Below are 15,033 nucleotides of genomic sequence, written 5' to 3' on the forward strand. Positions count from 1 at the left end.
CTTTATTCAATATTTACCAGAAGTGGCGTCGTCGGTAGAGACGGGCGTCTCCATTTTTAACATTATTGGAAACTTCAGTTCCTCTACCTTAAAGATTTGTTCAGCGACATTCTGGAAAGTGGGTCTCGGCTCTCGAGTCATCTACGGTTGTTGACCGAGCGATGGCTGGCAGAGCGACGGATGAGCTGGAAGGGTTCGACGTGTAGTATATTGATGGATGGAAAACACTGAAGGTATACAGAATACAAGGTAGTAGGTATATTTAGATTTTCGTTGTCCTATCTCTAATTGTTTTGTGACGTCATCTGTATTATTCCAATTTTTCCTATACGAAGTTTCCATCAACTCTTTATTTAGAGATGTGGTTCAGTTTTTCTCTGGTGGCTTGGGTGATAGTTGGGGTAACCGTTGTGGTAACAGTACTCGTGACTCAGTTAACGGCGCGCCTGGTTCAGGCCTTGATTTATAGTTGGGTTTTGTGCAGCGGTATTATCGGAGTGTTGTTGCGTCTTATCAGCTTCCTCGGTTACTGGATGAGCCCTTTTTGTCTGGGTTGGGCGAGTTGAAGTTAGCAAAGATTTTAGTTTACGACTTTCGGTTTTTCCCGGTTGTCTGTTTTTGCGGCTCTGGCGTCGCGTGGTCTGTCCTTGAGGAGTCTGATAGGAGCTCAGGAAGAAAAATTTCCTTTTTTGAATGGCGGCGGCTTAATTTTTGGTGGTAAATGGTAATGATGAAATTCTCTTCCACGGCTTAGCTGTTGCCTGCGCACTTTCTTCACTAGAGTTTGCCATTTTTCTTCATTGTTTATGATTCTTCATTGTTTCTTGTACGATAAATTATATGTATGCCATGAACTTCAAAATTAAACGTCAAAAGTTTTCCACATTTACCACATTCAGATGGTAAATTTTTCCACCCGAAATTGTGCGATAAAGTTTACCATATTTTGATAAAGTTTCTCAATTCAAATTCAAAGTGCCATACGGACCATTTTCAAGATAAATATACAGAATAGAAGGTAATTTAAACCATCCATTTTGATGACGTCTCACGTATTATTAATCGAATGTAAACACCGCCTTACAGATCCAAGACATTCCTACTTGAATGTGTATCTATGGAAAGCAAAAACTACCACACAGAATCATAGAAAAACAACTACCAAGACTAGATACTTTCGGCTGTTTAATCTATGAAATTTCTTTTAAAAAAATTATGCCGACTTTTCACGAGTCGATTTTTGCCGTGCGGCAGAGCTCTTCGACGCAAGTGACTCGTGAACGTAGCCCGCAGGTGACTAAGGCCGTGTGTGAATTGCGTTAACACCGTGTTAAATTTTTGACACTATTGAGGTTAATAAAAAAAATTTCAGCTGTATGGATTAAAATTTTTTCTGCCTTTTTTCTGCCATGATACTCCTTTTTAATAAAAAAAAAAACAAAACAAAAGCATTTGCAAAAAAAAATTTAACTCAAATTCAACCAGGTCACAGAGCCCAATAAATTTTTAACAGCTGAAAATTGATTCCTAAATACTTCGCGTTGCGTTTGGCTGCCAATTAAGTTCCATCAGGTAGTGTCAGTGTGATGCTCCTACAGTTTGCAGCTGACTAAATGCCTCGTCTTCCTGTTTGTCTAAAGCACAGTTATTCCGATTTTGATAAGTTGATCCGGATGCCCCATTTACTATAGAACTCATACAGTTTTCAAATGTGAGCTTCAACTTTCCTGGCAGCTAACGTTGGCGAGACGGACCTGTAGTATGTGAACGATTCGTCACGTCGCACGGTTGTCCAAAATGACTTATCTCGTTGCAAAAATCATAACTTTTGAACGGATTGAGATAGCGGTACAATTTTTTTTTTTATTTGAAGGACATTTCTAGGGCTGTTATACCAATGAATTTCAATAAAATTATTTCACAGGGTGTTTCGGAATCATCGGCCAAAAACAGATTTTCTTTAAAAAAAAAGTTTTAGTTAAAATTGGTATGCCATTTTGTAGAAATCACTAATCCACATTTAAAAACAAAATTTCAAAAAAATACAATGTCCCGTTTTCGAAAATTTTAATTTTCAAAAAAAAATTTCAAAATTTTTTTAAAAATCCAAAATTTATTTTTTTTTAAATTTTATTTTTGGCTTATATTTGAGTTATATAAGTGCTTCTTCACAAAAATTTTCGTTGAAATCGAATAAGCCGTTTCGGAGAATATCGGATTTGAAAAAAAACGGTTTTATGGCAGGTACCGTAAAAAATCCATTCGGTTCCATGCATTAAGCCGAATAGGGTATGTGTACCAATCAATTGTTGATCCAAAATAAAAATATTTAGCTGCGCATGCTTGCGCACTGCCGAGATTTTGTACTTTGAAAAAAAATGAAGGCAGAAGGAACAGATTTTCTTTAAAAAAAATGTTTAAATTAAAATTGGTATGCCATTTTGTAGAAATCACTAATCCACATCTAAAAACAAAATTTCAAAAAAATACAATGTCCCGTTTTCGAAAATTTTATTTTTCAAAAAAAAATTTCAAAATTTTTTTAAAAATCCAAAAATTATTTTTTTTGAAATTTTATTTTTGGCCTATATTTGAGTTATATAAGTGCTTCTTCAAAAAAAGTTTCGTTGAAATCGAATAAGCCGTTTCGGAGAATATCGGATTTAAAAAAAACCGTTCTATGGCAGGTACCGTTAATAATGATTTTCCAAAAAAATTTTTTTCATTAGAAGATAGACCTTGTTTTCAAACTTACATTTGAATTTTTTAAACAAAATCGTTGGAGCCGTTTTTGAGCAATTACAGCTTTACTGAAATTGGTGTATGACAAGTACCGTTATTTTTGGCCCAAAAAAATTAATTCCAAAAACCCCTCTGGAGGGTCTCCAAAAAATGCTACATACCAAATTTGAAGTCAATCGGTCCATCCGTTTAGGCTGTAGATCCTTATACAGACAGACAGACAGACGGACTTCCGGGACCAACTTTGTTGGCATTCTCTATAATCGTAATATCATGAAAAAGTGTAATCTGAACTTTTTTTAGATGTGAATTAGTGATTTCTACAAAATGGCATACCAATTTTAATTTAAATATTTTTTTTTAAAGAAAATCGGTTTTCGGCCGATGATTCCTAAACACCCTGTAAAACAATTTTCTTGAAATTCATTGGTGTAACAGCCCTGGAAATTTCCTTCAAATTAAAAAAAAAACTGTACCGCTACCTCAATCCGTTCAAAAGTTATGATTTTTGCAACGAGATAAGTCATTTTGGACAACAGTGCGTCGCGTCGGCGCAAAGCAGGTTCTCGCATTCACTTGCAGGTAGCTGGTCTGACCTCTGACGTCAGGATACTATAGAGGAAGGGGCCAAGTTTTGATCTTTGGGCAACTCCAGCTCTTATGCACTTCATCGCTGTTTCTCGACCTCCACTTGTACGAAAAAGCCCATGTGGGGCATTAGAAAAAGTCACACGTGGGGTTTTCGCACTCCTACGGCTATTCGCGAGCAGCATACCGCGTAGTTTAAAGTTTGGTTTTTTGTTTGCACCTTTTTCAACATACAAGTGTACGAGTATTTTTTGTCTGTTTGTTTTGTATTAATTTCATACTTATCGATAAGTTCAACCTGGAATAGTTATGTGTCTGAGCAACGCCTCTAACCACCGAACCACAGTAGTAAATTAGCATTTAATGAGCTACAATTTCGGAGATAAAAACAATTGTATAAGACTTATCTCATAAGGGGAGTGATAGGTCTCGACCTTTTTGGGGCCATAAGTTTTCAAATCCGGCCCTGGATAAGGACTCTGAAGGCGAGACGTTTTTTAAGATTTTATAAATTGATATAACCCGGAAGATCAATTAAAGAAAGATAAAAACGGTGTTTAATGCAGACAAGAACTTCATCAAACTTTTTTCCTTTAAATTTATATCTAAAATAGAGTCAACATAAAACTATTTCATTGGTAATTTACTCCTCGTGAGGTGCCATCAGCATTTATATAGCTAAAAAAAAAGGTTTGGCAAAGTAAAATTTTGGATTAAGTTTTTTTTTTTTTTTAAATTAAAATTTTTGAAAAAGGATATTTAGATGTTTTTGATTGATGATTTAATGAGTTAATTCTGGTTTAACTAAAAAAAAAAATTATGTTCAATTCAAAACTGCTTCTTAAGTTCACGGGAATGAAATTAATTTTCAGGATCAAACAACTGTGACCCGTGAGTAAACTCAGCACTTATAAAATCTAATCTTCTATTTGCAATCTTCTATTTGCAGCATTTTCTTTCTTTAATGGCCATATTATTCCCTAGTTTAAAAAATACATCTGGATGTAAAATTGTCAAATGTCAAAAATAAATCCAAATCCAAAATAGTTATCCCGATTTTAACTATGAAAATAGTTAAAAATATGTAGTTAAAAATGACTATTTTTTTCTCTGTGCGATAGTGAATATTATGGATTTGGATTTTTTTGCGTTGCCACTGCTCTTCAATTTCTTGGCTCAGTGCTATAATAAATTAAATAAATGTATAGTGTATGAGACAAGGATAATAAGTAAGCGAATAGCAACATTTCCAACAAAACAAACTTTAGGTATACCTATTTGTCAGAGTTGATGAAAAAGGACAGCTTTTTTTGGCATGTCCTATTTCTGATCCTTTTCTTTTCTGGAATAAATTCCTGTCAATGACGCATACAAAATCGATTCTCAATATTGACAGCGCAGACTCCGAAAAAAAATTTAATACTAGTGTATAATTTTTTTTCTTGGTTTTCAGTGTTGCTTTTTCATACAAATTACTTAGTTCATACAAATCTTTAAGGGTGTTTTAAATATTTTAAAATGCCGACGGGCGCTGACATGTTTTTTCTATGTTAGGAAAATAATAAACTTTGCAATAAACTTTTTCCAAAATGATGTGACAAAAATATTTATCCATTTAAACTTTCATAAGCAGCATAAATTAGGTGTCGTATAAACAAAAAAAAAAACTGAAAAATGATTAGAATTCGTGAAAGATGAATTTTCATGAGTATAATTAATTACAACAACTAACAATAATATGAATTACTTGGGATGAAATTTTACACTAGTTCAGTGTTATACACATCAAAATCAGATACAAAATTCATCCTTTTAGATTTCAGGTGAGATTTTATTTTATCAAACTTTTTCTTTAAAATTTCTCTTTAAAGTCAATGTGAGCACTTTTAGTTTTTTTTTTTTTAAGAAAATTGGAACAATTTGTTGAGTTATAAACAAAAATTTGAAGGATAGTGATGCTCTTTTGGTCATATGACAAATTTTTTTCAGTTTTGTAGGTACCTCTTTTATAAACAAAAACTGAAAAATGCATATTATGATTATTATTTTAAATATATTCTGGAAAAATTTCATTGCTTTTATTTACAATAAAAAAGATAAGTATTATTTTTTATTTTTTAATACCTAATATTTTTTATTTTAATAATTTTTTCTTAACAAAATCTAAAAAATATGAAAAAATGTTTAAATTACTTTGAATGATTTGTTATCTTTTTGGATAAATATTTGGCTTTAAAGAGTACCCAAAGCTGAAAAAAATAAAAAACTTAAAGTTATGTCGTGTTTCTGCATTCCTTTGAGGAGTCTACTCCGGATTTACTTTTTTTTTTTTCCTTTAGTGATTGAATGTATGAGAGTAGTTTTTTATTTTTAACTGTGTGTGTGTGTGTGTGTGCCATTATTGTATATGAAAAACACCTTTGTGAAAAATAAACAACAACAAACTCTAAAACAAATGTCAAATACCTAAGTGTGAGTGCAAGTCTGTGTTCAAAAAGGTGCAGATCGAAGTACATCGTAGTACCTACTAAAATTACTCCGGAGGAAATAATTTTTTGTCCTTTTGTGTGAGGGAAAACGCCAAAAGGGTACTCTCAGTGAAAAAAAAAACGACAATAGTTTCCGCTAAAACTTTGTTTTCAGAATGTTTCTCTTAAACGGGTTTAACTGTAATACTACAATATACAAAATTATTTTTTGTTGCCTAAAGTAATTTTGATGGACAAACTTCTTCATGTACTTTTTAATCAGAACTTTTTACTTCTATGTGATGCTGAAAATACCTTAAGTGCACTTAGGGCCGATTTTTCAATAGCCAGATAAACCTCAGATAGAGCTTATTCCTAGGAATAAGTTTTTTTTATATTGACATTTATTCTTCTGATAGTCTTACTGACGATTGAAAAATCAGGGCTTAATTATTTTTCTTAATAAAATGGAATTAGTTTCTGATTACTTTTTCAAATCTTTGTTTCTTACTTTCTCATGTTTTGGTTTTTGAATACAGTGAAACCCTCTTAAATGAAGTGACAAAAAAAAATTTAGGTTTTGTTTTAGTTAAGCAGTTTTTTTTAAGGTTTTGAAATAACAACATCAACTTGTGTGTTTTACCACCAACTTCATAGGTTGGAGTTAAAGCTATTTCACGGGGATCAATCAGATCTTCAGACTCCTTTAGTGGTGCTAAGTCGCTTTATGTTCACCTAGAGATTAGGAGGCGATGCACTACATATTTTTTGTATTGCCTTATGCAGTTTATCAATGAAATTGTAAAGGAACAACTTGTACGTATATTTACGCTATGAATGTCATTCGTAGATATTTTACTAATAAATGTTTGATTGAGCTACAAACACGAGTAATATGGCACTCTATTCTTGCTTAAACGGTATTGGCATAAACAAAAAATACCAAGACTGGAAACTCGGCGGTCAACTGACGTTTGCCTACAAGCTGCGAGGTGTGGTGAATGTCGTGAACCTATCGTTGTGCTCGTGTCAAATGTGTGGTGAATGTCGTGAATCTATAAATGTGTGCGTGTTAACGTCATTTACTAACGTGGTGGCTTTCACATATATTCACAGACAACACTGAACACAAAAGGGTTTTGGGGGGGAAGACGTAGGAAATTTTCCAGTCTTGGTATTTTTTGTTTATGGGTATTGGTGGAAAATTACGGTTTTCTCTTAATACTGCTCATTACCTACAGTTTGGTTATAAGAGCGATATTTACATACTTTTCACATATCTTCACTTTCACAAGTCCAAGGATCAGCAATTTTATTTATTTTGCGTTTAGTGTTTGGGAAAAACAGTAAAAAATGCGCTGACAAAACTGCCGTTTGAAGCTGAGTTTTGAATGTCGTTGGACTGAAAAAAAAAAAATATTTAAGAACTCGTCTTTTTCTTAAATTCTAGTAAAAATCAGTTCTTTTAAGAAATTATTGGTTTTTCGCCTGAAAATAATGATGCTCCGATAACCGGTTCTTATGAAATTTTATCTTTTCCTTCTATGTTTAGGTTTTCTTGTTTAAATGTTAAATCTTTGTGTGTCAAAATTCATAAAAGAATAGAAATTTTAATAAACAATAAAAGAAATTTCAAAAAAGTAAAACTTAGTTTTGAAATAAGAAAAACAACACTTTGAACGTTTAGGCGCAGTGTGCCAATTGATTTATTGTGTATCAAAGAGTTCTTAGGAAGTTTTTTTCGATAATCGTTTTTCTTAAAAATAGTACATGTAAATACAAATTTTCAATCATTTTTCAAAAAAAAATTTTTTTTTTTTAATATGAAAACAAAACTTTACAAAATTCGTCAACCCGTTTTCAAAAAATTTATTTTTCAAAAAAAAAAAAAAAATATTTAAGAACTCAAAAAAAAAAAAAATTATTTTTGAAAATAAAAAAAAAATTATTGCTCCTTGCGCTTCTACATAATTAAAATTAGAAATTATTATTTGACATATTAAAACAAAACTTCAAAATATTCTTCAGCCCGTTTCAAATAAAATTGATTTTTCAAAAAAAAAAATTAATAATATTAAGAACTCCAAAAAAGAATTTTTTTTAATAAAAAAAAAATAATGTTACGGCTCCTCAAACGGTTCTATTTTAAAATAAGTTGTATAGGAGAAAATCAGAAATTAAGAAAACAGTTATATGGCAGTTAGTAACGGGCAGAGATACCCAAAAGAGATGAGAAACTTCTGACGTCATACGGGTTTGCCTACAAGCTGCTTTAGACATTTTTGGATAAGTATGCGTGAAAAAATATACATTTTTGGCTAAGTATGCGTGAAAAATCGTACATTTTTGATTAGGTGTGCGTAAAAACACCGTGGCTACACTATGTGTGTTTTTCACATTTATTCACGAATACAAAAGAGATTACAACAACACGAAATAAACAAATGGGTTTTGGAGGGTAAAACGTACGAAAGTTTCCCATCTCCTTTGGGTATCTCTGGTAACGGGTTCCATACACTGTAGATACATACATACTGACAGACAGACAGAATTGCCTATAATCGTAATGTCATGTCTGATTTATCTCGAGTTCTATTTTATTTTTAATTAATTTTACTTGACACAGAATATGATTTATACTAGCTTAATGCATTTTCACTTTTTCAGATATCAGAAAAGCACTTATCATATAAAGAAGTAAGGAGTTTTTAGCTATTCGAAATAATGGATACCATATCAACAGCATTTGCATTTTTTTGCATATCGACTATATTCTTGAGATCATTTTCTCAGACAATTCAAGGTACGTTTGTTTTGATTTTGATATTATACGCAGCTATTATTTTAAATAACATTGTAAAAATAAAAAATAAAAACAAGTTAATGTGAATAAAAAATGTTTAATGTCTTGAAAAATGTTGCCTAGGGTTGCCAAGCGTACTCTAAAAAAGAGTATTGTACTCTATTTCACGTATGTGTACTCTATAATCTATAACTCTGATAAAGTACGTCAAAATACTCTTTTTTACTTAAAGCTGAGTGTACAACCACATAAACATAAGCATCTTAACGTTTACAAATTGGTGGATAACTTTCATATTTCTAAAGATAGAATTGAATGAAAAAAAAAAACGAGGCTTAAAATATTCGACCTTATAATTTCTAAATTTGAACAATTGTAATTTAGAGAGTACAAAACACTATAATTTTTGTCGTTGTTTTAGTACGACCTATTTGTTTTGTTTGTTTCTTAGTCAAACTTAAAATTTAATTTTTTTACTAAAATTTTAATTTTTTTTTTATTCAAATTTTGTTCTCTATTTTACCTGTTAAGACCTTAAAATATTCGATTTTTTCTTTTAAAAAATCAAGGTATTTAAAATTGAGTTAACCTTCTTATATATTTTTATTTCGATGAATTATATTGATAACTGCAAAAATTGTAAGCCATATTCTATCTCTTCTTGCCACTTCAGCATTCACTGAGAGAGTATTTTCGGTCTTGAATATGAAATGGCGAGAGAAGAGGAATAGGGCTTCGTTGAAATTGATCAAAAATGAGTTCTTAATGTACATGAATTTTGAATTTGAACGTTTAGTCATACGCATATTTTAAAAACATCAAAAAATTGTTATGTACCTACTGTAAGAAGCAAAAAAAAAAATACATTTTCAAGACTTAAAATAAATAGTACTTTTCTTTTTTCAAATGTACTCTTTTTTTTCGTCTCTGAAATCAAATATACTCTATTCCTTCTTAAAAAAGTTGGCAACCCCAGATGTACCTAACTTATTCCATAAGGCCCAAGTATGTAATAGGCATGATCTCGCATGGGCTCATGTCAAATTGGCTTGGTGCTAGCAGGCGTAAAAACACGGCCATATGGGCCGATTTTGACATAAATTAATGCGAGTTCATGCCTATTATTGCAGTTGGGCCTTTACCGTACTTTTGATTTATCCAACTCAATTCAATTCCCAAATTTTTAAAGTTCTTTCAGACCTTACATAAAATTTACTTTTTTTTACTATCCTTTTTCTATAGATGGCAGTCATATTAATTTAGACGTAGAACCAGAGTTTATTGGTACTATAAGCAATGTAACATATCCCGCAGGAAGAGAAGCTATTCTAGCTTGTACAGTTAGAAATCTTGGCAATAATAAAGTAAGTACTATATGGTTTGTTTAAAAGTTAACTTATTACAATATATCTATTATTACTGATTAAAGGTAGGATGGCTGCGTGCTTCAGACCAAACTGTACTGGCTCTGCAAGGCAGAGTGGTGACGCATAACGCAAGAATAAGTGTAACACACGAAAATTTTCATACGTGGAAAATCAGAATAAATAAATTAAGAGAAAGTGATAAAGGATGTTATATGTGCCAAATTAACACTAGTCCTATGAAAAAACAAATTGGATGTATTGATGTACAAGGTATGTATTGTAATAATTGGATTTTCTTTGTTTTTATTCAATATTTTTTTGACGGGAATAGATCTATCGATAAATTTGGATTTTAGGCAGAATTATGAAAAATACGATATAATTTGATTTAATGTTTAGGTACTTAAACCAACTTTAGTAATACTTGCCTGGCGACCAAATAAATATGGCCTTGTTTAGACTTGAAACGTTGAAAGGGTTTGTTGAATTTAAATCGAGTGCATATTAGCTCTATGGTAGAGTTCTTACAGGACACTGTCTAATAGGTAGACACGCAAAAAGAATGGGCGTGTTCTTTAACGATTTCTGCAGGAGTTGCACGTACGAAAAAGAAGAGGAAACTGTTCAACATCTTCTGTGCACCTGCCCCGCTCTTTCTATTAGAAGAAAACTCCATCTAGGAGAATTCTTCTACGAGGACCTAGAAAAAACGGACGCTAAAGGTCTCTATTCATAAGAAGCTCCGAGTGGTTCGGCTAGTGAGTTTCTAACTTGCTAGTCTTTTGTGGTATCACAATGGACCCATAACGATGTAAGTGTGTTGGGTACTTCGCACCACTTTAACCGAACCATAGGTACTAAACAACTGCTTACGAATCAAAAAAAAAAATTCCTAAAAACAATTTTTTTCAAAAAAAGAAAAAAATTTATAAAAAAAAAATTTTTCTAAAAAAATCTCCAAAGAATTTGATTTTCAACAAAAAAAAAATTTTTTTCCAAAATAATTTTTTTCCGTAATTTTCGACTTTAAAAATATTTCCTAAAAACATTCCAAAAACAATTTTTTTAAAAAAAAGAAAAAAATTTACAAAAAAAAATTTTTTCTAAAATAATCTCCAAAGAATTTGATTTCCAACAAAAAAAAAATTTTTTTTCAAAATAATTTTTTTCCGTCATTTTCGACTAAAAAAATTTATATATTTTTGTAAACTATCTTGAATAATTAAGTGGTTTTCTAATTTGAGTTAAGTTACCCATTTTCCGAAGAATTTTCAAAATATTCATTCAAGATAATTAAAAAAAAAAAAAATATTTTTTTTTGAAAATGAAGAAAAAAAAATTTTTTTTAAAAACTCTTCTGCAATGCTGAAAATTGGCATAGGTGTTTAAGAGATTTTCTGACTATGTTCCACTGATGTAATCTAATCTAGTATTTACTATTTTTTACTTTCAAGTACCTCCCGATATACTCAATGAAGATTCTTCCTCTGATTTGGCTGTGTCAGAAGGTGAAGATGTAATTCTTACTTGTAAAACCACAGGAAACCCCCCACCACGCGTCATATGGAAGAAAGAAGACGGTGAACCATTAATAATTAAAAGGACAGGCAGCAGAGAACTCATTAAAGGTAAATACAATTAAAATGTTTACTTAAGAAAATATGAAATCAATAAGAATATTGAAATGATATTTATTCTAAAGTTATGCGTCTTGGGAATGTACAAGTGTATCTAACTGAATTTGCTTGCCCTAAACATACTTAACATTATAATATGAAGTTAATGCACTTTCTTTAAAAATTTTATTATTGCAGTTGATTCTTTTACGGGTTCATCGCTGAAGCTTGTGAGACTGGAAAGACGTCAAATGGGCGCATATTTATGTATAGCATCAAATGATGTTCCACCAGCTGTAAGCAAACGCATCTCTCTAAGTGTGCAATGTGAGTATAAACAATATATCCGTAAGGAATGTCATTTATCCTCCGAAGTAGTTCGTTGAGAAGTGGAGAAAATTAAAAAAATGCAATGTTTGCGATTTAGGCTTTGGTGCGGGTCTAGCATGTTTTAAAAAAGCAAACAAAACACTAATAGACGCATTACCTCTATATTTGGATCTATAATAAAAATATCTATATGTAATTTGTTGAGATCTGCATTTTATAAGGATTTATTTCTTAGTTTATAAACTGAGAAAAAATTTCAAAAAGCAGATGCTTCCAAATAAAAGTTTCAGAAACCATTGCCTCCGTCAACCTTCAGGAACTTCTCCACAAAACTGGGGAGCATTACCGATATTTCCGAAATAAAGGGCGACACAAATGCTGTTCATATCTGCAAAGGGGGCTTTGACTGAAATTCCGGTCATGGCCAATACAAACAAGCATGAGTACCTTTTTTGATAGCATTATCACCTTTAAAATTGTCTGAACAAAGTAGAAGTGTTACGGAAAAATCCTCGATGTTCTCCCACTTTTTTTTTGCCGGCTGATTATTTTCATGTTTACAAAGGAATGTCCAGAACTTATAAGAAATGAGGAAACCATAATGAAATCTCAGATCGGTAAATTTGTTTGACTATTAAATACGTTTATGGCCAATTTTTAAACAGCACTGATATTTAAAATATTACCCTTTTTCCAAAACAACTCACTCGTATGACCTTCAACAAAAACGGCTTTAATTTAAGCATTTCATTCAAGTTAATTTTTACAATGGTTGATGAGAGCGTTTGTAACATTTTATCAAACATGAATTTTGCATCAAAATGTTTTCTTTGTGGAGCACCTCCAAAGGAAATGAATTTGGTGCAAGTACTTAAATGCAAAACGTGTAATTGAAAATTGGGTTTATCTATTTTTCATTCGTGGAAACAAATGTTTTGCGCATTTGTTGCATACATGGTGCAGACTCCAATTTAAATTATGGTGGGTAGGAGAAGGCTCCGAAAACAAAAAGGTATTTGATGAACGATAAAAGCAAATTCAAAGTATGTTTAATACGCAATTGGGTCTTAATATCGACAAGACTAAGCCTGGGTTCCATTCGACAGACGATGGCAATACAACAAGAAAATTCATCAACAATGCGAAGTTAAAGGCGGTCTTGATGAACGACTTATGCTGGATTTACATACGTCTGCATTTCCAGATCTGCATTGAAAGGAGACACAGTATTTTAGAACCACAGATGTTGGATAGAGGGAGTAGATGAAAATGCAGACATCTTCACAAATGCAGATTATAGAAAGATTCTGGCAGATTATAGGAAGATTCTGGCGAAGACGAACATTTTCGTTTTCTTCAATGCCTCTCCTTCATATTCATACGTACAGATTGTACGTATTGTATCTATCCCCCTTTACTTTTCTGCATGTAAATCCAGCATTATTTAGAAATTTTCAATCATCTTGAGAATTTTGGCTTCAGTAGCAATTTTCATAAGGCAATCTAAAAGAAACGCGGAAGCGGAAGGTGCAAGTGGCGTTATTAATATTATAAAATAACAGTACAACTTGTTTCACAGCTCTTTCCTGTTTGTCTAACGGTATCCCGGAATGTTTTGTGAAATAAGATTTTAATAATTTGTAGGTGTTTTTTCTACTTTTTTTGTTTTAACATCTGTAACTGTATTCTGATCGGATTTATTCTTATTTCAGTTGCACCTATGGTCCGTGCTCCAAGTCAACTATTGGGAACTCCCTTAGGATCAGATGTTCAACTTGAATGTCATGTTGAAGCCTCACCCTCACCAGTGTCATATTGGCTAAAAGGTGCCCGCATTACATCTGCAAATGCATTAAGTTTGCCATCTTTTAATCCTACAGACACAAGTCAGTCTTCGCCTGAAATGCTTCTAGATGGGTACTGTAAGAAAGTGTTTCTATCTACAAATAAATTAATTAAAGAATCTATTTGTTGCATGTTTTAGCCCAAAGTATGGAATTACAGAAAAACGGGATGGTTACAAAGGTACAATGATCCTGATAGTGAGATCATTTTCTATAGCCGATGTCGGAACATACCATTGTGTTAGTACGAACTCACTTGGACGTGCCGAAGGGACATTAAGACTTTACGGTAATTATAAAATTGTATTTGTAGTTTTTCTAAACCACCAACTTTTATATTTTCACAGAAATAAAACTACATCCGGAACTACCATCATCAGTAGATGACAATATGAATTACATAACAGGTAGTTAATTTTGAATAATAATACTTCAACTCGTTTAAATAAAGGAATGTCAATAGGTCTGGAAGGAACTGCTAGAGGTGGGAACAGTGAAAGAAGTCGAATTCCAATTTCATATGTGGTTGCAGTCGCCGCAATACTTTATGTCCTCCGAAGCAGATGAATTATAATATTGAAATAAATCTTTTATTGTGGAATATTAACTTTCCCATAAAATTGTAGAAAATCTATTAAAAAAAGAGTTATGAATTTTGTTTGAACAAAAAAAAAAAATATTGGAAAAATCTCAATTATTTTCATAAGTGATAAAATGAGATAATTTGACAAATTTCAAAACAGCGTTTTCACATTTTTATTAAAAGTAGATTGCGGGGTTAGAATTAGTAACCCTTTATCGGCAGCACTGAGCAGTTTCATATTCTTTAGTATTTAGTTAGAGCAACGATATAATTTGCGGGGAATACGTGTCATCGTTATACGTTATTAGAAAATCAGAACCAGCTTGAGGCATTGACGCATCCGAAGAAGATATCGCCTCCACCGACGATGACGCAAAACAGCAAATTTTCGGCCATAGAGAGGAAGAACCCGAAGCGGAAAGATAGATGAAGGCTGACAGTGAGACGGAGAGAGAAAGGCTTTGGAAGTAGAGTGGATAGGAGAACGAGAAGGCGAGCCAGCTTCAATGTGGCAACGCTAGGCTTGGGAAGTCTCTTTGGAGCTAAGTCAGAATTGGAGCAGTAGCGGTCGACCGAGGTGCTCTATCATAACGATATCAGGTGAAAAGTGGTCGAAAAAAGTGCCAAGTCGAGTAGGCCGCAGCTGTACTAGGAAATTACCTCAATTTGAAGCGCGTCTAAAATTAGAGGCC

At 32.3% G+C, this 15,033-nt stretch overlaps 1 protein-coding gene across 2 annotated transcripts; it reads left to right on the plus strand.

Moving 5' to 3' along the window:
* Positions 1 to 4,779: 4,779 nt before the first annotated feature.
* On the plus strand, positions 4,780 to 14,498 carry LOC129916144 (lachesin). 2 transcript variants are annotated; one of them, XM_055995940.1, is made up of 10 exons: positions 4,780 to 5,153; positions 8,466 to 8,601; positions 9,844 to 9,965; positions 10,031 to 10,238; positions 11,423 to 11,596; positions 11,783 to 11,911; positions 13,627 to 13,831; positions 13,899 to 14,047; positions 14,106 to 14,165; positions 14,210 to 14,498. In XM_055995940.1, exons 2-10 carry the CDS (start codon positions 8,523 to 8,525, stop codon positions 14,323 to 14,325), a joined length of 1,242 nt encoding a protein of 413 aa, XP_055851915.1. In that variant the 5' UTR covers positions 4,780 to 5,153; positions 8,466 to 8,522; the 3' UTR covers positions 14,326 to 14,498. The 2 variants fall into 2 exon arrangements, with proteins under 2 accessions (XP_055851915.1, XP_055851916.1); XM_055995941.1 differs by having other exon boundaries at positions 14,222 to 14,498.
* The last annotated feature ends 535 nt before the right edge of the window (positions 14,499 to 15,033 follow it).

The sequence above is a fragment of the Episyrphus balteatus genome, chromosome 3, assembly GCF_945859705.1.
Source record: "Episyrphus balteatus chromosome 3, idEpiBalt1.1, whole genome shotgun sequence".
NCBI classification, from domain to species: domain Eukaryota; kingdom Metazoa; phylum Arthropoda; class Insecta; order Diptera; family Syrphidae; genus Episyrphus; species Episyrphus balteatus.